We start from the raw sequence: 23,239 nt of genomic DNA, 5'->3' as shown, positions 1-23,239 counted from the left end.
ACTGTGCCATCTCTGTAGCCCCAAACTGAGCAATATCAACTAATTTTTGTATTTTTTAATCATTGTGGATTGATCCCAGAGCCTCATGCATGCTAGACACGAACACCCTCCAGGCCTTCCCCACTTTTTTATTTTATTTTTTTGAGGCAGAGTCTTACTATGTAGCCCTGGCTGGCCTGGAACTCCCTATGTAAACCAGGCTGGCCAGAAGTTTTAGAGATTCACCTGCCTCCATTTCCTGAATGCTAGAAGTAAAGATGTACAGCATGTCCAACTTAGAAAATGGCTTTTGCTGGGGCCGATTAGTAGAGTGCTTGCCTGACGTGGAGAAAACCCTCATTGATATACCAGTACAAAAAGGTGAAGAGACAGCTCAGTTGGTAAAACGCTTGCTAGGTGTGGTGGTTTGAGCAGGAGTGGCCCCCACAGGCTCATATAAATGAATGCTTAGATATGAGGAGTGGTACTACTTGAGAAGGATTATGAGGTGTGGCCTTGTTGGAGGAAGTATGTCACAGGGGGTGGGCTTTGAGGTTTCAAAAACCCAAACCAGGCCCAGTGTCGCACACTATCTTCCCGCTGCCTGCAGATCTGAATACAGAACCCTCAGCTACTTTTCCAGCACCATATCTGCCTGGGTGCTACCATGCTCCCCTCCATGATGATAATGGACTAAAACTCTGAAACTGTAAGCAAGTTTTCTTTTACAAGAGTGGCCTTGGTCATGGTATCTCTTCATAGCAATACAGTGACCAAGACACTGAGCAAGCATGAGGACATTAGTTCATGATGGCCGGCGTTCATAATCCCAGAGCCAGGGAGGCAGAGGCAACTGAATCACAAGTTCTGGGTCAATTAGAGACTAGCCCTCAAAACAACAAAGTGGATGACCCCTCAGGGACAGTACCCAAGGTTGACTGTGGCCTCCAGCCACAGGCATGTGCACATGTGCACACACACAAAATAAATTATTTTAATCCCCCCATACAGCAACTAATCTTTATCATTTGCTTTTCTCCTTTTAATTTTCCCTAGTTGACCTCTACAATAGGCAGTACATAGAAAAAGGGCACATATTGTTACAAGAATCACTGGAAGGCTGGGTTTCTTGGCTCGTGCCTGTAATCAGCACTCAGGAGACTGAGGCAGGAGGATCTGGAATTCAAGGAGAGCCTGGCTTATGTAATGGACCTTTGTCACACAAAATAATAAAATAAAAAGAAAGAAAGAATCACATTAAAATGACCCTTCCTGGGACTCTTGACGCACAAGGACCTCTCTCCCGTTGACACAGTTACAAGATCACAGAGTACCTACTTTGGCACTCACTGGAATAAGGTCATTGCGCAATTTTTAAAGGGCTTTATTTTTTTTTCCTCAAGAGTTCCACAACTTGTATAGTTCGGGGTCTACAAGTGGTGAATGTGCAGGGAGATTACCTAAACATTTTTGTCAGGCCAACATTTTTGCCTCTGGTACAAGAAAGGTTGGAAGGTTGCCAGGCTGCTCAGAACACTTTTATTAAGATGTTTCTCTAAGAGCCTGTCACCATGCAGAGGGGAACTGCCTGGACAAGGAACAGGCCTCTACTCAGAGGCCTAGTGCCTTCCACTCCCTTCTTCTACTGTGTGTGAGCCAGGTAAGGCACGACATCAAAACCGTCTTTCCAGAACCGGCTGGGAAATTGGGTGATGACGTTTGGGAGCAGCTCTGCCCCTTTCACCTACTACACTGTGAAGTTTGTTCTCAAAAACAGTCCAAAATGGCTTTGGGGAATATGGGTATCTCACCTCCTTTGGACTTTAGTGAAAGACTTGGCTGGTTCCAAGGAGCTGGAATGCAGGGGAGAGGTGGATAAGGTGCCAGGTGCTTCTTCTGGCTTGATAATGCCAGGTTGGAGGATGGCATTCCCTTTCCCAGCCTCCCACCATGGCTAGTTCCTAGCAGGAGAGCAGCAGTCGGGCTTGGAAGTCTCACCCAAACCCTGCTCCCTGCCTGCCAAGGAGGTCAGTCCTCTGAACTCTGCAGGGCTTGCTGGGGAAAGCATGCTAGACCCAGCGCCAGCAGTCCTGGGCAGTGCCAGTGCCTGCCAAACTTACCTCTCCTCCTGTCAAAGCCCCTCTGTGGCTGATAGTTTCAAGGTGGGAGAAAGTGGAGCTTGGGGATTAGATTAAATCACTAGTCATGACAGAGTTCATTCCACATCAACTCTGAGGCTTGTCAGGCAAACTTCGGCTTAGCACAAAAGGGCCTGGCCCTTTCTGAATGGGCCCTGAGCTCTGAAGCCCTGACCTTTGTCCTCAAGCCAGGCCTTCTTTCCTGAGTTCTCTGCTATGCAAGGAATTCTGCTGTAATGTAAAAAACAAAAACTCCCTGGATCTGCTGCTTTCTGATCGGACCGAGTCAGAATACTCATGTGGAGGAAGGCTACTTGCCTGCACACTGGCCCACTGAGACTGACATCTTTCCCCTTCCCCCAAAGCCCTGCGGGTGCCTTGATGCTTAAGAATATGTGACCCACACAGGAAACTCTAGCAGCTGGGATAGCCTCCAGGCTGACCTTCCACCAGGAACTAAGCAGAATTGGGAAGAAAGGTGACAAGGTTTCCTTCTGCATCATCCTAGAGTAAACCCCCAGTGCTGCCTTCCTACCCCCACGTTTCCAACCTTCTGACCTACATTGCACCCTCAAACCTCCAGAGATTCACTTGCAAGACGCTTCAAAGACTGTACCCCTATTCATCAAAAAAGCCCTCTGCGTACATGTTAAAACCTTTTCTATTTCTCTATTTTTTTAATTGAGAAAGAGGAGTGTGTGTGTGTGTGTTATATGGGGTGTGGGTGTGTTAACGCTCAGGTGTGGAGGCTTGAGGACACCTTCATGGAGGTGGTTCCCTCCTTCCCACCTTTACATGTGTTCAGGGCTCCAACTCAGGTCACCAAGCCTATGTGGCAAATGCTTTCACATACAGAGCCATCTTGCTGCTCCTGGTTTGGTTTCTCTTTTTGAGACAGAGTTTCACAATACGGTCCAGGATGGCCTGGCACTCACCGCATAGCTGTGCCAGCTACTTTTATGCCAGCTTGACACAAGCTAGTGTCCCCCAGTGAGGAGGGAGCCTCAAGTGAGAAAATGTTTTCACAAGGCTGAGTTATAGGCAAGCCTATAAAGGGTTTTCATTGTGGGTGGTACCTTCGGTGGTCCTGGGGTCTTATAAAGCAGGCTGAGCAAGCCATGGGGAGTCAACCAGTAAGCAGCACTCCTCCATGGCCTCTGTATCGGCCCCTGCCTCCAGGTTCCTGCCCTGTGAGTTCCTGTTCTGACTTCCTTCAGTGATGAACAGTGCTGTGAAAGTTTCCCTTTCCTCACTGAGTTGGTTTTGGTCAATAAAAACCCTAACTAAGACAAAATAGCCCGATCTAACCTCATACTTACAGCAATTCTCCTGCCTCAACAACCCTCCAAGTGCTTGGATTACAGATGTGAGCTATCACACTGGGTAAGATTTTTTTTCCCCCAAGGCAGGGTCTCTTTTTTGTTTTTTTTCTCCATGGCTTGCTGTGTACCTGGATGACTGGCCCCTGATATCCTCCTCTCCTTTTTCTGTCCCTCTCTTTTTCTCCTTCTATTTATTCTCTCTGCCTGCCAGCCCTGCCTATCCCTCTCCCGCCTAGCTATTGGCCATTCAGCTTTTTATTAGACCAATCAGGTGTTTTAGGCAGGCAAAGTAACACAGCTTCACAGGATCAACAAAGCAGGCTAAGCAAGACATGGGAAGTAAACCAGTAAGAAGCACTCTTCCATGGCCTCTGCATCAGCCCCTGCTTCCAGGTTCCTGTGTAGGCAAAGCCAGTCTGGAACCCACAGCAATCCTCCTGTTTCAGCCTTTCAAGAACTGGGAGTACAGAAGTGCTTCACCATGCCCAGTAGGCAAGATCGTTCCTGATCTGTCCTCACCCTCCTGCCTCTTCATCTTTCCCACAGCTCACCAGCACATACCCTTTTCCAGGTGGGGTCACTTTCTTACTCCTATTGGGTCTGCCTCTGTCTCCAAGCCATCATTCAAATTGTCCCCATGATGTAAAACCTGGAACCTTCTTCAAGGTCCAGCTTGCCTTCTTCATAAATCTTCATCAAGGCCACAAAACATAATAAGTAAAAGACTTTGGAGCTGCCCAGTCTAGGTTCAAATGCTGGTTCCCTGTGACTTTGGAAAAATTATTTAAGTTTTTGAGACAATACTTTTTTAAGCAGTAGCTTCCTCTGAATGTGTAGAATATGCAGAATGGACCTGCTCCTTCCTGTTTGCATTTAACCCCTAAGAGACTTGAGAAAAGGCAGAGACAAACTGTTCAGAACATGAAGACATACTATGTCCTAAGACTCATTATCTCGTGCAGTTTAACACCTCAGAGACATTTAGAAGTACCATAATTTTTACACCAAGAAACACTGAGTGAAGAGCAGTCCACCAGAGCTGGAGATCTCAGCTAGCATCTGCCCCTCCTAAAAGTGATCTGCACTCAAGTTACAGGAGACCCCAAAATCCCAGAGTCATGGGGGTCCCTAGTTGATAAGAGCAACCATTCTGCCTGTTCTTTAAGTGGCTGTCAGAACTTCTGGTTTGCCAAAAGAAAGCTACAGGCTCAGGAATCAACCCATTCACAGCTCAGGACCACCCAGGAGTCAGGGGCAGCTCAACCTCACCAGGCCTCTTCCTAAAGATTTACATCAAGAGGGACTGGTAACCAAAAGAAAGCTAAAGAACCAGCCAGCTCTGAAATTCTGCCCTCTGTCAGAGATCTGCATACTATGTTCTCTACAGCATCAGGTCAAGGAAACGCAGCTCAGAAAAAGTTGCCAGGACTTACAACCGTCTGTAACTCCAGTCTCAGGGGGATCCAGCCCCCTCTTCAGATCTCTACAGGGTACTAGGCACACACGTGTCACACAGACTTCCATGCAGACCAAACATTCAAACACATAAAATTTTAAAAATAAATAAATAAATCAAGAAATAAATACATAAAAGCAGTTGTTGGGTGGGGTACACTCTTTGCTAGCTTGTGTGAAGCCCTGGGCTCCACCCTCAGCACCAAAGGATAGGGAGAGGAAGCTGCAATTAGCTATCTATAGCATGATGAGTTCATTACTAGACCCCATCTGGCTGACTGGTGACAAAGCCAAGGATGAATAGGAGGTACTCAATTCGTCTCTGCTCAGGTCCCAACTCTTGACACCCAAGGGCAAGTTGCAGCCACATGAGGGCTCGGTTTGTGCAGCCAGCGCCTATGGCTGATAACACCTCCTGCACTCATTTTTGATGAAAGCATTTCCGTAGCACCTGAAGCAGAGGAAGCACTCAGATCATTTCCCCACCCTGAAAATGTTGACTGGATGCCCACTAAATGACAGGTCCCGTTCTCAGAGGGCCAGGTGCACAGCTATCAACAACAAACATACTCTCTTTATGGAGGGAGGGAGGAAGGAAGGGAAGGAGGGAGGGAGGGAGGGAGGGAGGGAGGGAGGGAGGGAGGGAGGGAGGGAGGGAGGGAGGGAGGGAGGGAGGGAGGGAGGGAGGGAGGAAGGAGAATGGATGCATGGATGGATGGATGACTATGTTATACCTGAAGACAGGAGAGGGAGAACTTGTTAGCTACGTAAGGAATGTTAGAGGTCTCTCTAGTGAGGTGATGTTTACTGAGAGAAGAACTTATCAAACAGAAGGGCATTCCGGGCATAGCTCATAGCAAGGAGTTTGATTGCCAGGTCAAAGAACATCAAAGGATCAAGGGATGGAAAGCAGGAGCTGGATGCTATGCAACCTTAGACCGTGTTTAGCCCTTGAGCCGTGTATGCTTCCCAGTGAGAGGGAGAGCTACAGAAAGTTCTAAGTGGCAAATGACATACTTATTTTTGAGGTATGTAGCCTAGGCTGACCTGATTTGTCTCATGTTTTGAAAGAATCAGTCTTGTTGCTGTGCTACTAAAAGACCAGAGGGGCTAAGACACCGAGAGGGAGACCAGTTAGGAAACAGCCACCGTAATGCAGGTGAGATCTGTGGCTCAAATCAGGGACCAACGTTGTGGTGGTCACAGAAAAGTGACTGCATTACAGATGTGGAAGATGGGACGACGGGGATTGCTAATGGCGCATCAGATACAGCGATGAACTCAGGACCTGTTGTTCATCTGAACAAGCTGATGCTTATGAAGGTAAAGTCTGTGAGCCACAGCGGTAGAGAGTGGGGGTGGTAAAAAGAACTTTCCTAGTGAGTGGTCAGACGTCTCCTGATTTATAAAGCACAAGCTAGGGACTATATCCCTAAGTTCCAGTACTGGCTACATACCCAAGAGAAGTGGAATCAAGGCTGACAAGATGGCTCAGCCAGTAAAAGGAGATTGCTACTGGGCCCAACAACCTGAATTCAGTCCTCCAGACTCACGTGGTGGAAGGGGAGTGCCAGCTCCCGGAAGCTCTCCTCTCATCTCCACTGCCACATTTCCGCACATTCAAAAAAATATTTTGAGACAGAAACTCGCTATGTAGCCCTGGATAGCTTGGAACTGGCTGTGTAGACCAGGCTGACCTCTTACTCACAGAGATCCACCTGCCTCTGCCTTCTGAGTACTGGGATTAGAGGTGTGCACCATCATACTTGTAGCAAATGTAATTTTTGATTGGAAGAGATATTCATTCATCAGTGTTCATAGCAGAAAAAGGTAAAAAGCATCCCAAATGTTCATCAACAGGTGAACAAACAAACAACATGTGGCACATACATAAAATAAACACTATTACTATTGAACAGTGATTACCTTCTGACAAATGCTGTAACACTGAGTACATTATTGTAAGTGACCAAGCCAGACCTCAAAGAACAGGCAGTTTAGAGTCTCTTTTATTAGGTATGTGGAGTCACGGGATTCACAGAGTCGCAGCAAGGAAGGTGGTCACGAGGAGCTGGGTAGAGGGAATGGGGAGTTGGTGATTGTAGAGTTTGAGCTGTGGAAGATGGGAAGAGTTCTGGAGGTTGTGCCTGGTGAGGCTCACACGAGAACAGGAAGGCACTTAGTGCCACTGAAGTGAACATCACAAAAATCATAAAACCAGGGGCTGGAGAGATGGCTCAGAGGTTAAGATCACTGACTGCTCTTCCGGTAGACCCACATTCAATTCCCAGCACCCACAAGGCAACTCACAACTGTCTGTAACTCTTCTGGCCTCCAAGGGCATCAGGCACACAGATAGTACACATAGAAGCAGGCGCACACAGGAGCTCTCTCTCTCTCTCTCTCTCTCTCTCTCTCTCTCTCTCTCTCTCAAATAAAATAAATAAACCTTTAAAAAAAGAAGCAGAAGAAATTGTAAGCCAACCCTAGTGTCCCAGCCACTCAGGAAGCTAAGACAGAAGGATTCACAATCTGTCTGAGCTTCAAAATGAGTTCAAATTAGTGGAACCCTGTCTCAAAATAAAAAGTTAAAGACAGGACTCGAGAGCTGGAGTAGAGTGCTTGCCTAGCATGCACAGAGTCAATGACCACGATAAATAAACCAGATGTGATGATTCATGCTATAACCCCAGCATTCAGAAGGTAGAGGCAAGAGGATCAGGAGCTCAAGGCCATCCTTGCCAAAAAAGTAAGTTTGAAGCTAACCTCAGCTCATCATCAGCTACAAAATGAGATCAAGGCCAGTCTGAATTCCAAGAGACCTTTTCAAGTAAACAAATAATATATAAACAGGAAGAAGAAAGGAAAAGGAAAAGAGAAAAAAGAGAGGCAAGGTATGTAACTCAATGGTAGAATGCTTGCCTGGCAACTGCAAGGCCCTGGGTTCAGTCACTCACAGTGAAAACAATCAGGTTAAAATGGTTTTGTTGTCTTTAAACGTTTACCAAGGTCACAGTGTGAGTATGACTCAGGAACTTAAATATAAAATGAACTGGGTGTGGCAGCACATGCCCATCTGTAATCCTAGTACTCAGGAGGTGGAGGCAGGAGGATCACAAGCCCCAAGCCAACCTGAGCTGCACAGGAAGACCCCGCCCCTGTTTAAAAATAAATAAACAGAAAGAAAAAGCAAACAAACTATAGCGTGCCCAGGGTTACAGCAACTGAAACCGGAGTGGAGCCCAGGCAGCCTTAGGTCTGTCTGTTGCCCTTGAAGCAGGACAGTCAGGGCTGCGGCTGCGTGGGCTGCATTTGGAGCTTCCACGCCCCAACATCTCACCCTCAAAATGTCTATTAGCCTTGAAGCCACAGACTGACCAGGCAGAGAATTACAAGGCTCTCAAGGTCTAGAAGTGGCTCTGTGGACTGACTTGCTACTCTTTTGACAAAATAACTGACCACAGCTGACCAAACGCAAGCTCTATTCTATGCAAGCTGGTTTTTAGATCTCAGAGAAATGCCAAAATCCCTTTGTGATCTGGAAGCAAATGGCAGGGCAGGTAAGGCTGATTTCTGGAATCCAAAAGAAGCCCTGTTTACACAAATATCCAGCTTCCAAGTCCAAAAGAGAGAGGACACATAAGCTATTCTCTTCCTTTGTTTGAGGCTATGAGAGAAAGAGAGGGGGGGAGGGAGGGAGGGAGGGAGAGAGGGAGGGAGGGAGGGAGAGAGGGAGGGAGGGAAGGAGGGTGGGGGAGAGAGACTATGCTTGAGACAGTGTATGTGAGAGTGTGTGTGTTTGCTACAATGTGTGTGTGTGTGTGTGTGTGTGTGTGTGTGTGTGTGTGTGTGTGTGTCTGAGACAGTCCTGGTATGTATATACCCAAGGCTTGCCTTTGAACTTGTCTGTAACCCAGATAGGCCTTGAATTCATAGCAATCCTTTTGCCTAATGAACATCGCTACTTTCCTTATTTGGTTGTTGTTTCTTTGAGTGTTGATTTTGAGATAGGCTCTTGATAGATAGCCCAGGCTGGCACATAGGTACTTGCTATACAAACCAGGATAACCTAGAACCGGCAGCAATCCTCCTGTCTCTGCTTTCCCAGTCCTGGGAGTCTAATAATAACCCCACGCCCAGCGCAAATCAGTTTCTAAGGAAGCATCCATGATCAAGTGAGAGAGACATCCCTGTGAAGGTAAGCACAACCCTCTTCCTGTAGCTGGTGAGATGGACCAGAGGGTAAAGGCAATAACTTCCAACTTGGCTTAGGACCTGACTTTGATCCCTGAATCCCACGTGGTGGTAGGAAAGAACTGACACACTTGTCCAGGATTCAGGTCATTTGAGGGCAGGGATCTAATACTAAACCCCTTTAAATCCCAAGATACCTAATCAATGACGAAATAAACTGAAGAAAAAACAAACACCTAGCTGGGCGATGGTGGCGCACGCCTTTAATCCCAGCACTCGGGAGGCAGAGGCAGGCGGATCTCTGTGAGTTCGAGACCAGCCTGGTCTACAAGAGCTAGTACCAGGACAGGCTCTAAAGCCACAGAGAAACCCTGTCTCGAAAAACAAAAAAAAAAACAAAAAAAAAAAAAAAGAAACAAACACCTTCTTAGGAAGGCAAACACCATAAGAAATCAAACTTGCTCTCAAGAGCAAGAGGGTACAAACTACCATGAGCTCCACGAAGCCAGCCAGTGGCTCTTGCCATCTTTTGCTCATTTTGTTTACCAGGCATTCTTTGCAGACCCTCCCCCCACCCACCATGTAGTCCAGCAGTGTGGGAATTGGTGCAAGTTTGCCCAGGAACCTTGGGAAACACAGAGTCTTGGAGACTCAGGTGGGCCAGAATGGGGGAAGAGAATCATCAAAAACTCAGAGCATGGGTTGTTGGGAAACTATTAGAGAAGCTAATGCAGGAGGATTAAAAGTTCCAGGATAACCAGGACAACTTAATGATATCCTATCTCAAAAGAAAAAATAACAAGAGGGCTGGGGGCTGTGGATCGGCAGCAGAGGGCTTATCTCATGTATACAAGATCCTACATTCAATCTCCAGTACTGATAAAAATAAAGAGCAAACCAACTAACAATAAAGCAAGGTATTGGAAGAATGTCATGAAGACAAGATGTGTGGCCCAGCCTCATGGCTTGGGTACCTGTGAGCACTCCAGCATGACTGGAATGTAAGACGCCCTGTGGGAATAAGGGGGCACTGAGACAGAAACCGATCACAAGCCACCCTGAGTGCTAAGGACATGAACTTTACCATGAAAGTTGTGAGAAGCCATTGGAGAACCTCAAGAAAGAACAAAATGATATGACTGTATATGTGTGTGTGTTTGTTTTAGACGGACACTCTTTGAGCTCACTCTGGCATGGAAGAAAAATACTTAAGACAGGAAGACAGGAGGTGTCTGCAGGCAGCAGTGAAAACCTCAGCCATCAGAGATATCAAGGATGTGGGCAACCTGTGGTGACCAGAAGCTAGCACAGAAATCAGGAGGGCGGGGGCAACGGCAGGAGGAGACAGAGTACAATGCTGGGCACCCAAGAGGTATAAGCTTGGAGCTTGGGGGAGTAGGCTGGCTTGGGATTCAGTAGGCCCCCCAATATTATCCAGAGTCCACAGTGGTGGGGAAGGTGGTGGAGCCTCAAGATTAATCCACAAATCCATAGGGGAAGTCTGCCATTTGTGAGCTTATAGGAAAAGAGGGTTACCGTGGAACATGTCCTCTCTGTGTACATGATACGGCCAGCACTTCATATGTAGACCAGGCTGGCCTTGCACACACTGACATCTGCCTGCCTCTGCCTCTAAGTGCTGGGATTAAAGGTTCATGCCACCTTCCTTGGCACTGCTGTGGTCTTGAAAACAAAGTAGCTGTGATTATTCACCGGAGACACTCACAAGAGAGGGCCATCCGTAGTGCTCCCTTGAAGCAGGAGGGCTGAGACCCGCTCTCTGCCATGCAGCCCCAGCCCCAGCTGCACGCAGTCTTGAGAGATTTCGGAATACGTAAGAGGTGGAGGGGTGACGGAAGAGACTCCAAGGGGCATAGTGAGCCACACCTGCAAACCCAGCACTTGGGAGGATCTCAAGTTTAAGACCAGCCTGAGTTACATGATGAGTTTAGGGATAGTTTGGACTACACAGTAATACCTTGTATCAAAAATAGCAAAAACAAAAACATGGGGGCTAGAGAGATGGATCAGTTAAAAGAATTTGCTGCTCAGGCTGGAGAGATGGCTCAGAGGTTATGAGCACAGGCTGCTCTTCCAGAGGTCCTGAGTTCAATTCCCAGCAACCACATGGTGGCTCACAAACATCTATAATGAGATCTGGTGTCCCGTTCTGGCCTGCAGGCAGATATACAGGCAGAACACAGTATACATAACAAACAAACAAACAAATAAATAAATCTTTAAAAAATAAGATCTTGCTGAGGACCTGGGCTCAGTTCCCAGCACCCATGTTGGGCCACTAACAACCAGCTCTAACTCTTGCTCCATGAGATCCAACGCCTCTGTCCACCTGCACCTGTATTCAAATACCCATACCCACACAGACACATACACATAACATAATTAAAAATAAGAAAAATATTTTTAGAGGATGAAGGAGAGAAGGTTTTGAATTTCTGCGCTCCGGCATCCTTGAGCCAGCTCCTTCCCAGACGGACATCCACAGCCCCGGAAGTCATGGCATCCGCTGGTGCTTTCCTGAGCCTTCTCATGCAGACACTATGTCACTCTATCAAGAAGGCTGTCATTGTCCCAGTCCCCACCACTTCTCTCACCTGCATCTGGGGTGGGGACTGAAGCTGCCCCAGCTTTATCGATGGCTTCCTTGGGTTGATTCCCGTCATTGCAGTCCAGGGCTGAAGGCTGTGCTGAGCTCTATTGATAAGGATAAAGATGATTAAGGAGTCACTCAACACCATCCCGTGGATTAACATTTCTCAGCTATATACTGCAGGGATGTATGAAACATTAGAGAAAACACCTTTCCCAAACTACTCCCCACACCTCCCGGGCCAGCCATACCCTTGCCTGAAGCTCTGGCTACAGAGAAGACAGCAGAAGACCCTGAGATCACAGTCACATCAATTTCATACAAAGAGGACACTGTCTCCAGTTCGTCAATCACCAGATCTAGTCCCTCTCCTCAAGGGCCTCACAGGGGCAGAAGGAGAGAAACAAGACACAGTTCGACACTGTGAACCATGTGTAAGAAGGAGTTTGTGTTGGACCAGCAAGCTGGTCAGTTACTGTCCATGGAAACTTTTCTCTCTGTCCAGCTCTAAGCTAGATGTCATGGGACATACAAGCAGTAGGCTGTACTCCACTGAAGACATATGAGGTAGATCTCCAACCCAGGGGTCGTCTCTATCCTATCACAAAGGAAAGCCCACATTGCCTTTGGATTTCCTAGCCATAGCCAGAGTCCGTCTGACAGCAACATGGAAGTCAACTCATGGAGAACTTAGCTGCCAGCCATGGTTTCAATAGGTTACTCTTTCCCTGCCATTCTAGAAAATTATTTTAGATATTCATTTATTTATTTGTGTCTGGTCTGTGTAAGTATATGCACACAGGTAGGGAAGCAAGCTTGTGCACACTCAGGAAGGCCTGGAGGGGCTGCTGGGCATCCTTTTCTATCATTCTCTGCCTTCTACTTTTGAGGCAGGATCTCTTCCTGAACGTGGGCTGTTCATTTTCTCAGCTATGCTGGTAGTCACATGAAGTGTGGCTTGAATTATTCTGTTGCCATTTGGTTTTGTTTTTAACTAATTAGAACAAAAATCAGTGCTGGAGTTACAGGCGTTTGCAGGGACACCTGGCTCCTTACATGCGTGCTGAGATTAGAACTCTAGTCCTCACGATTGGAGAGCAAGCACTCTTCCCCAGGCATCTCCCCAATCCTTCATCCTACGAAATTTCTCTTACACTGGTCATCTGAGCACACAGGAGGTAGAAGCACAAGGATCAGGAGTTCAAGGTCATCTTTGGCTACACAGCCAGTTTGAGGCAGCCTGGGCTATATAAAACCATGTCTCAAAATAACACAGGGGTTGGAGACAGCTCAGTGGTTAAGAGCACTTGTTTTTTCTGAGGCTCTGGGTTCCATTCACAGCACTCATATAGAGCATCACACCATCTGTAACTTCAGTTCCAGGGGATCCAAGCCCTCGTCTGGCCTCCTTGGGCACCAGTCACTCATATCGTGAACATACATACATTCAGGCAAAACACTGGAATGCATAAAAGTAAATAAATAAATCCTTACATCTTTTTAAACACAAAACTTTATTTTAAAAAAAAGGAAAAGAAAAATTAAATTACTCTCTCTCAAAAGAAAACTAATGTAAAGGATGATGAATGGGATGAGCTGAGGCCCTGCACTTCGTGTGTGTCTTACCTGACTTGCAAGTCCTCCCTACAGATGGGCTTTCTGTCCTGTCCCAGTTTGTGAAGCCATTAAACTTTTCCTAACCATAAACAATTAGCACATTCTTCACGACACTTTCCCTATGGCCTAGAACAACAGGCTGCTAGTCTCTGCATCCCGGAGCCTCACACGGGGCCTGGGCACTGTGGAAATACTTGTGACTTGGAGGAATGACAAATGAATGAATGGATGGATGGATGAATTATTAAAATGCTCTTTCCACTAAATGTTTCCATCTCTCTTTAACGACATGACATCTGAGCTGGAAAGGTGGCTTAATGGGCTGGAGAAGATTAGAACTTGCCCCTCTTGCAGAGGACCAGAGTTTGGTCTCTAGCACACACATCTGGCAGCTCATAATCATTTGTATCTCCAGCTCCGGGGATTTGACACCCTCTTCTGGGTTCCATGGGCCTTATATTCATGTAGTGCATATGCATACATGCAGGCACTTATGCATACACAGAAAACAAAAATAAACAAATCTCGTTTTAAATGACATGAAACATCTAAGGCTCTTAAAAGCTGTGCATAGGTTAGTTCCATCACACTGATTCTTTATTACACATTTCCAAAATTCCTGGAAGATTAGTCAGATATGAAATATTTTCCAAAAAAACAATCATGGCTTTCCCAGAAAAAAGTTTGGTTGGATAAGTGTTTGATAACTGTTTCTTTTCTTTCAATTTGTTCAATTCTCAGTTACAAAATGCATCTCCGAAGAAGTCCAAATAACCACAGAAGAAAGGAATGCTTTTCCCTTTCGGCAACAACAATGAAATAATAAGGGCAAACACATTAGCACAGACCATGTGCCAAGCCAGGCCAAATTGTTCTCATTCACATGCTAACCCCTTCCAGCTCTGGAGACTTGCTATGTAATCGTGAGGCAGCTCACAACCACCTGAAATTCCAGGTCAAGGGTCCTACGCCTCTTCTGGCTTCCCAGGCCCTTGCATGCATAGGTGCGCAGACATATACTCAGGCACATACACACACATAAAATAATAATTTTTAAATTGTTTTTATTGAGCTATATATTTTCTCTGCTATCTTCCCTTCCTCTCCTCTCCCCTTTTGTCCTCTCCCATGATTCCCATACTCCCAATTTATGCAGAAGACCTTGTGTCTTTCTATTTCCCATGTGGATTAGATAAATAAATAATTTGTTGAATATGTGAAGAGGTAGAGCGGATGCTCCCTGGTCAGAACTCCTACTGTGCAAGAGTGAGGACCCGAGTTCAGATCCCGAGAAACCCACACGAGTGGCAGACAGGCACAGCGGCCTGTCTGTGATCCCAGTCACAGGGAAACTCCCAACAAGCTGGCTAACAAGACTAACCATGGTCATCAAGCTCTGGGCTTGCTTGAGAGACCCTGGCTTAATAAGGTTGAAGGTCAATCAAAAACAATCAGGCCTGCACACACCACACATGCATACCCATATACGTGTGTTCGCACACATACAAAAACATGCATTCAAGCACATTCATATCACACACACACATACACACACAATTGGTAAGAGCTGTGGGGGGGGGGGGGGGAGAATGCATGGAGTTTCCAGCCAGTCAGCGGTGTGGTAGTGCATGCCAGGAAGATCAGGAATTTAAAAGAAACTTCAGCTACAGAAGCTCTTGTCTCAGAAAGAAAGATAATGTGGAGTTTATGATATCATAACCTTGAAGGCGAGCAGTCTAGAAGAGCTACCTGAGGAGATAAAGCACAAGTGGGCTCTGGTGGCCACAGAGAGAGGAAGAGATGGTAGGGGCTTCCGGCTTTAGCGCAAATGTGTAGCATCAGGCTGGCCTCCCATGAAACAGTCTCCGGGTCTGCTCCAAGCAGTTGTGCAAGCTAAGGAATCTTCAGCCCCACTACTCTTTTGCCATTCCCCAACCTTCAGGAGGGACTGAGGATGGGTGGCCAAGCTCTGGCCTGTTAGAAATGTCTTATGAGAAGGCCCTGCCTGCATGAGAACACCTAGAATGAGGATGCCCAAGGGGGAAGAGAGGACAGAGAGTAGACGTGAGAGGAAAGGAAGTGGAACAAGCCACAAACAGAGAAAAGAGAAGGAGTTCGTGTAGTGGCCAACTGTTCGGCCACGCATCTCCCCTCAGAAGCCGTCAGGTCCCAGGCCAAGGCCCACCCAATCCTCACAGTGCTGAAAATCCATGTAGCGAAGCCTGCTGGTCCCCAGGCCCTTGCTTCCGGCCATCCTGTCCCCACTAGGCCATCTAGCTTCAAACTTTACTTCCTATCTTAACAAACAGAACAGGGACTGGAGTAGGCAAAATGGACTGTGCAGGGGCCTGATATTAAAAAGTGGAACTGAGCTTACCCAACAGATTAAACATGGTTTAATTGAACCCATATTACTTAAAGGGAGAAGGTTAATGGAATCATGTATCCCAGACCAACTGCACTCAAGAGAGGCATGGCAAAGAGAAAGCCATGGAAACAGAAAATAAATGGCCCCGTGATGGTGAAATTGCAGACACCCTTGACAGGTTGGTAGAGGAGATATTTCTGGCTAGAGAAGCCTGTCCTGAAGCTCTCAAATCACACACTTCTCAGGCTTCGGTTGCCCCACCTAAGCCTGGCCTAGCCAGCTTCCTTGAGTATGGGTTCACACGGGTACTGCAAGGCTGGTGTAATCTGATTGGCCTGGAGACCCGTGGTTGCTAGGGAAGACAGTTTCATGAATGTAACGAATCAGGTTTGAACCTGTTCTTCTCAGTCCTACGTGCAGGTCCTTGTATAGCCCCATCTGATCAGCCAGTCTGATTGCTCCAGGGATTTGCAAAATCCAGATTGGTTTTAGATTGCCAAAGCTGGCTGACCACACTGGATAGCAAATTAAAGAATTATCTTGGAGTGTTTGTCTCCCCTTTGAGATAAAAGAATCAATGGTGAGATTCCTGACTTCCCATTGCCCTAGTGAATAATCTTTTTATCTCAGTTTTAGCCAGCAGAAGTTTAATCTCTGTGGAAGAGGAACCCACAGGAGAACTCTGGGGAGGCTGAAGAAGCTGGCAAGGAACTGGGAATGCTAGGCCAGCACAAATCCGCAAGCCAGTCATTTCTTAAAGACGAGGTTTCTTGTATCACAGGTTGGTGTTGAACTGTCTATGCAGCTGAGGATGGCTTGAATTACGGGTATGCATCTCCACTGTGCCCGGTTTATATAGTAAAGTGCTAGGAATCGAACCATGCATGCCGTGCGTGGTAGGCAGTCACTCTACCAATGGCGCCACATCCCCAGCCCTCAAGATGTTTTTAGAAGGACTTTGTCCCAACCTGAGAAACATAAACATATGTTTGGGAGAACACAAATATTTTTCTGCACTCATATGCCAGCATGTCATAGCCAAATGCCTCCTAGCAAAAGACGTAGGGCTTTGTCTCATTCTGTAGTGGTCTACACTGGCAACCTGGCCACTGTTGTGTGTTTGAGCAGGCTCAAGAAGAACTGGAGGGCAGGAAAGGAGAGGGGACAATCAGTTGTAATAAAGGCAAGGCCAGCCATCACTTCCTCAGAGAAACTAATTCTGGGAATCAGAAAACTCAGGAGGAAGGAAGAAAGAGTGAAAGGGAGGAAAGAAAGGAGGGAAGGAAGGAAGAACAAATAAAGGTGTTTCATTTTAATGTCTTAATAAAACAAAACCCGAGGCTGGGGCAATGGCTCGGTGGGCAACAGTGCCTGCTTCACAAGCATGAGGAGCTGCGTTGAAATGTGCAGCACATGTGTAAAACCCTACGTGTCCACACTCACCTGTAACCCCAGCATGGTCAGGAGCAGAGACGGCATTGCTGGGGCTTCCCTGGCTGCCAGTCGAGCTCCAGGTTCAGGGAGAGACTCTGTCTCAAGGGCATATGGCAGAGAATGACAGCAGGACACTGATGTCCTCTTCTGGCCTCCACATATGCCACACCTCACCAATATATGTTGCATACATGACACACTCATATACTACATAGTCACACATACATGCATACACACAGTGGGAAAAATAAAATTAAAAAATATACACATTTGGAATACCACTCAGAATTTCATCTCATTGAAAGATGCACACGCTACTGGGCAGTGGTGGTGCACACCTTTGATTCCAGCACTTGCAGGGCAGAGGAAGACAGATCTCTGTGAGTTCAACGCCAGCCTGGTCTACAAAGTGAGTTCCAGGACAGGCAGAGCTATTACATAGAGAAACCCTGTCTCAAAAAAAAAGGAGAGAGAGAGAGAAAGAAAGAAAGAAAGAAAGAAAGAAAGAAAGAAAGAAAGAAAGGAAGGAAGGAAGGAAGGAAGGAAGGAAGAGAAAAAGAAAGATTCATGTGTATGTGTGTGTGCATTTATATGTTGAAACAGGTCTTGCTATGTAGAACAGCATGGCCTTGAATTCATGATTCTTCTGCCTCAATCTCCCAAGAAGTGGATTTATAAGCCTTGAGCACCATACCCAGCTATTATTTATTTAGGGTGTGTGTGTGTGTGTGTGTGTGTGTGTGTGTGTGTGTGTGTGCTTGTTGTTGTTATTGTTTTGCTTCTTTTTGGGTTTTTTTTTTGTTCTTGACTCTTTGCTCTTTGGGGGTCTGCCACCCAGCTCCCAAACAAACACGTGGAGGCTTATTCTTTTTTATGTATGCCTAACCTTAGCTTGTCTTATTTCTAGCCAGCTTTTCTTATATTATTCTATCTTTTGGGCTTTCTACATTTTATATACCTTTTTTTTCTCCATGGCTTGCTGTGTACCTGGGTGACTGGCCCCTGATATCCTCCTCTCCTTTTTCTGTCCCTCTCTTTTTCTCCTATTTATTCCTCTGCCTGCCAGCCCTGCCTATCCCTCTCCCACCTAGCTATTGGCCATTCAGCTTTTTATTAGACCAATCAGGTGTTTTAGGCAGGCAAAGAAACACAGCTTCACAGTGTTAAACAAATGCAACATAAAAGAATGCAACACAGCTTTGCATCATTAAACAACTGTTCCACAGAATAAACAAATGTAACATGTCTTCAACTAATATTCCACAACAGGGGTGAGAAATAGCTCAGTGGTTAGGAACACTTACTACTCTTTCACAAAATCTGAATCTGGTTTCCAGCACCCACATCAGGCAGCTCACAGCTACCTGTAATTCCTGGTTCAGGAAATCCAATACCTCTTCTAGCCTACACAGGCGTTCCAGTACAAGTGAGCACCTACACACACTCACATACACAATTTAATTTTTTGGAGGGATTGTTTTGTTTTAAATATGTATTTGTTTTAATGTATATGAGTATTTTACCTACATGTATGTCTGCATACCATGTGCATACATGTGCCAAAAGAGGGTATCAGATCCCCTGGCATTACAGATGGCTATGAGTCACGATGTAGGTTCTGGCAACTGAACCTGGATCCTCTCTATCTCTCCAGCCCCTATTGTGTTTGGAGACAGGGTCTTGCTTTGTTGCTCAAGCTTGTCTTAAACTCCTGGGATCAAGTAATCCTCCTGCCTCAACCTTCCAAGTAGCTAGAGCTACAGGTGCAAACCACCATTATAGCTTGGTTTTGTTGTTGTTGTTGTTGTTGTTGTTGTTGTTGTTTAGAGGGGGGTGGCATTGAGTCAGGGTCTCACTACATAGCTCTAGTTGTCCTGGAACTTTTGATGTATACAAAGCTGACCTTGAATTCACAGAGATCTGCCTGCAGTGCTAGGATAAAGGCATGTGCCACCATTCCTGATTCTATTTTTTCTTTTAATAATTGGTAAAAAAAAAAAAAAAAAAAGTGAAAATAACGGAAGAGCAACAGAAAAATCCAAACCACACTTCGCTAACTGAAGTCACGGGTGAAGTCAGCGTGTCAGATGCCTGCCTGTACTTTGGGACCCAGCTGATGACTTTCTTCCACCTGCCCTTCTCCGGTGGCAGAGCTTTCCACCATTCTCAGATCTTAGGCCCTCGCTCCCTGTGTCTCCAAGCTTCTCCCTGGCCTCCTTGCTACACACTCGCCATTCTGGAAGCTAGGCTAGTGCAGATCTGAGGGGTGGCACCAAACAGACCGTAGACCTTGCATTCCTGACCACAGCTGAATTCACACTCCCGCAGCTCAAGGAAAGCAGCTGGCCTGCAAAAAACCCAACGATAACTCCGAGAAGAAGAAAAGGAGAACAGCTGTCCTGGTGTTTGTTTTTCGGCTTCTCTTTATTTGTATTTGTTCTCATTCTGGATCTAGGAAAATACCTCCAAGACTGCGTACGCCACGAGGGATAGACGGGAAACAGGTGTATACGCTGCTGAGGGGACGTGTGTGCAGTGATAAGATAGTGACTTGGTGGCTGTTAGAGTTTCTGCCATGTGCTGGGTGCCACGAGCCATGTGCTTGGCACTATGCCAGAGATAAAATGATAAACAAGAACGCAGCATCAGCTGGGCAGTGGTGGCACACGCCTTTTATCACAGCACTCTGGGGGCAGAGGCAGGCAGATCTCTGAGTTTGAGGCCAGTCTGGTCTACAGAGCAAGTTCCAGGACAGCCAGAATTAAACAGAGAAACTCTGTCTTGAAAAACCGGAAAAAAAAAAAACGAAGAAAAAGAAAAAGAAAAGAAAGAAAAAGAACACAGCATCCCTCAAAGCTGACAATCTGATGGGGGAGGCAGACTGCCAAACTCTGTCACTGATAACTGAATGTAAGTAGCACTGAGCAGGAAACCAGAGTAACAAGAGCACACAGAATAGTGAGGGAAGATAGAGGCATCAGGACAAGCTTCCAGAAGGAAATGTCCCTGAAGCTGAAACCCAAGGGATGAGAGAAGAGAAGCTTGCACCAAAGCAGGGCGGCTCGAGAGTGCAGGTTAAGAATGCTGGAACAAGCTGAGAATGACTGGCAAGGCCAGTCTGAAGGCTGCCAAAACTGACAACCATCACAATAAAAAGTAAGGGGAACCTGGGGGGCCACGGGTTCCCTGGGTCTTGATTAGGTATGGGCAAAGCTGAGGCACCTCTATAAGGCTTGTTTCTCTGCATAAGCCAACACGCCAGCTGCCCCACTAGAACATTCTCATCTACTCTTTTGTTTTTGTTTTTCGAGACAGGGTCTCACTATATAACCCTGCCTGTCCTGGAACTTGCTGTGTAGATCAGGATGTTCCCAAACTCTCAGAGAGTCACCTCCCTCTGCCTCCAGAGTACTAAGATTAAAAGTATATGCCACCATACCCCACTAAGTTTTCTTTTTTTAATTGGTATGTATGTGTCTGTGTGAGTATATGCCACATGAGTTCAGGTACTCAAGGAGGCCAGAAAAGGGGGTCAGATCCCCTGGACCCTGGGTTGTAGATGGATGCTAGCCACTGAATGTTGGTGCTGGACCAATCTTTGGTCCTCAGGAAGAGCAGGAGTCCCTCTTAGCCAATGAGCCATCTCTCCAGCCACCCTACCCCCATGCAACTTTTAAATCTTCCTAGTGAGTATTAAGCAAGTGCTCGAAAATCCACCACAGCCTACAAGTTCAACCCACTGTCAGGGCACAGCGAATAGGAGACAAGCCACAACTCCCATGTTTTTTCCTGTGCTCGCTCCTGTGACCAACAAAGCCTATCACAGGTTCTCCGTGGTTATATAACAAGAACACAGCAAGTGACACACAGGATCCAACCATTTCCCCTCTGGAAACAACGAAAGGGAGGGTTTGCAGAACATGCAGTACAGGCTTTGTACCTGGGCGGTTGGCAGGGTCTAGAGTGGCCATCCAGGGCAGGCGTCTGGCTGATCCAAAGCACTTTACTTCCTTCTGATAACCAGCAATCTGTTATTTCCCACTTTTCGGGGTAGTAATTACTTCAAACAAAGAGCGGTAACCAAAAACAGTACTTAAAAGGAGTGGGATTTTTTTTTTCCTCCAGAAGAGATCCGCAGCTCAGTTAAGACAAAAATAGATAAATAAAAACCTTAGTTCAAAGCTTTAATTTGTCTGTTAGATATAATTCGATAGGCAAAATAATTTGAGGGGAAACATGGTATGCAAACAGATAAAAAGCAAAAGCTTCCCCACTGCCAGGCCCCACCCCTGCAGCAAATTTCCCTGGAGTTTAGTCAACCTGAGCCACCTTCCTCCTACAGTTGAAATCCCTAGAATTTATTTTCTAGGAATTTAGACAATTTACATCGACTGCCTCTGCTCTCTCACCTGACTTCCCTATCTGCATGAAGGGCTCACTTGAAATTCAAGTGGCAAGCCAAACTCGCAGACTTACAAATAGAAAATGCCCGTCATCCTTCTCCCCCTGGCTTTTCACATTCCAGCCCCACCCCCAGTCTGGCCGCGTGAGCTAGGGGACAGAGCACCAGCTGCCTGGCAGCTATGCACCCCAGAAGAGACCACACACCCAGGAAAAGCACAAAGCCGGCCACACTGCACTGGCTGAACAAGCTCAGTGCTTTCCATTTTGGGTCTAAGGTCTCCTTGATAGGGAGGGGACTAATTGCCCATACTGCAATCCAGTGTGACTTCAGCTGGGTAATGAGAGCTGTCAGACTCCAGGAGATGGGTCTTAAATAGTCACCAAGGGCAGCCCACCCCTTCTTGCATAACCCAAGCTATCACTGGGAGGATGACCTTGAGTTTCAGATTCTCCTGCCTCCATTTCCTGAGTGCTGGCTGGGATTTCAAGTGTGTGCCACCACCCCAGGCTTGTGATGCAGTGAGCCCAGGACTTCATGCATGCTACATCCGCAGGCCACACACAAGTCCTATTTTTATTATTATTTGTCTGTATTTGTACGTGTGTACATGTTTATTCATGAGTGCATGTGCATGTGGGTACAAATCTATGCTCATGCATGTGAAGGCCAGCGGTCAAAGTCTTTTCTAATTATCTTTAGATCTTTAGTCTTTTCTATCTTTCTCTATTTCTACCTTGTCTCTTACTTGACCTTGCTCACCAACTGGCTACTGTCAGGCCAGAGAGCTCTGGGGTGTGCTCTGTCCCCACTCCCATCCTCACTGATAGGGTTACAGACTGGAAGGCCATGCCCACCTCTTACCTGGATTCTGGACAGCAGAATTAAAGGCATGAGCAGCAGGCACTTAGGTCCTGAGCTAGCTCCTCAGCCCCACAGCCCTCTTTTTAAATACCAACATTCAAAAGTGTAAGCCAAAGAGACTGCCATATACAATGTCATATTTCGGGCAAAGTCTAGATAAAGGAAAAAGTTGGGACTGATGCTCCATCTTAGAGTTCAAGGGCAAAGAGTTAAAGGAAGAAGCCACCAGGTAAGAGAGTCCCAGAGGCAAGGCATGAAACGTAAACCACATGGAGCAGCTTCGATAGTCCCTGCTAGTCTGTGTTTGCCCAGTGCCCTATACCCAGTCTTGTTTGGCCCTCGGCCTGGTCCATTGCTTCAGTGCAGCCAGGTCTGAATAAATGAAAAAAAATCTGCCTAAAAAAAATGGTGAGAGAACTCAGATTAGTTCGAGGATTGGCCATTTGGCTGAAAGTGGCTGCAGTTCCTGCCAGAGTCTGGGCTCCCTTATTCCCTGGACACTGACAGTCAGACTGCAGAGTTGGGGTAGAGGTGAGGGTGTCAGATCATTTGCTTTGGGGTTAGAGCAAAAAACTTGCCTTGATGTTGCAAGAGCTCTGATTTACTTACAGAGCCTTTATTTGTGGCTCCCGGAAAGGCGGGGCTCAAACCCTCCGAAGCCACCCCTTGGGGCTGTCCCCTTGGTAAGGAATAAAGCCAACGTTCTGCACACACTAGACCGCTGAATCACACCCCTAACCCTCTTCTTCCTTTTTCTCTTCTTCCTTCTCTACACCCTTCACCTGTCTCGGGTTCTTCCCAATCCTCCTGGTTCTTACTAATCCATTCTTGTCCTGGCTTCCCCCTTGGATTTTG

General features: G+C 46.6%; 1 protein-coding gene across 3 annotated transcripts in view; it reads right to left on the bottom strand.

Annotated features, from left to right (window-relative positions):
• Ahnak (AHNAK nucleoprotein) overlaps window positions 1-23,239 on the bottom strand; it is an 88,416-nt gene that overhangs the window by 28,722 nt on the left and 36,455 nt on the right. For all 3 annotated transcript variants that reach the window (XR_005284051.1, XM_038317761.1, XM_038317762.1), the window contains exon 5: window positions 11,704-11,803. Coding sequence is in view for 2 of the 3 variants with exons in the window: in XM_038317761.1 (XP_038173689.1) it covers window positions 11,704-11,803 (100 nt within the window). In the remaining variant the exon portion in view is untranslated. The remainder of the gene's footprint in view (window positions 1-11,703; window positions 11,804-23,239) is intronic.

Source organism: Arvicola amphibius, chromosome 1 (genome assembly GCF_903992535.2).
Source record: "Arvicola amphibius chromosome 1, mArvAmp1.2, whole genome shotgun sequence".
In the NCBI taxonomy this organism is placed as follows: domain Eukaryota; kingdom Metazoa; phylum Chordata; class Mammalia; order Rodentia; family Cricetidae; genus Arvicola; species Arvicola amphibius.
Note: the sequence above shows the minus strand (reverse complement) of the source record. Positions and strands in the feature narration are given on the sequence as shown.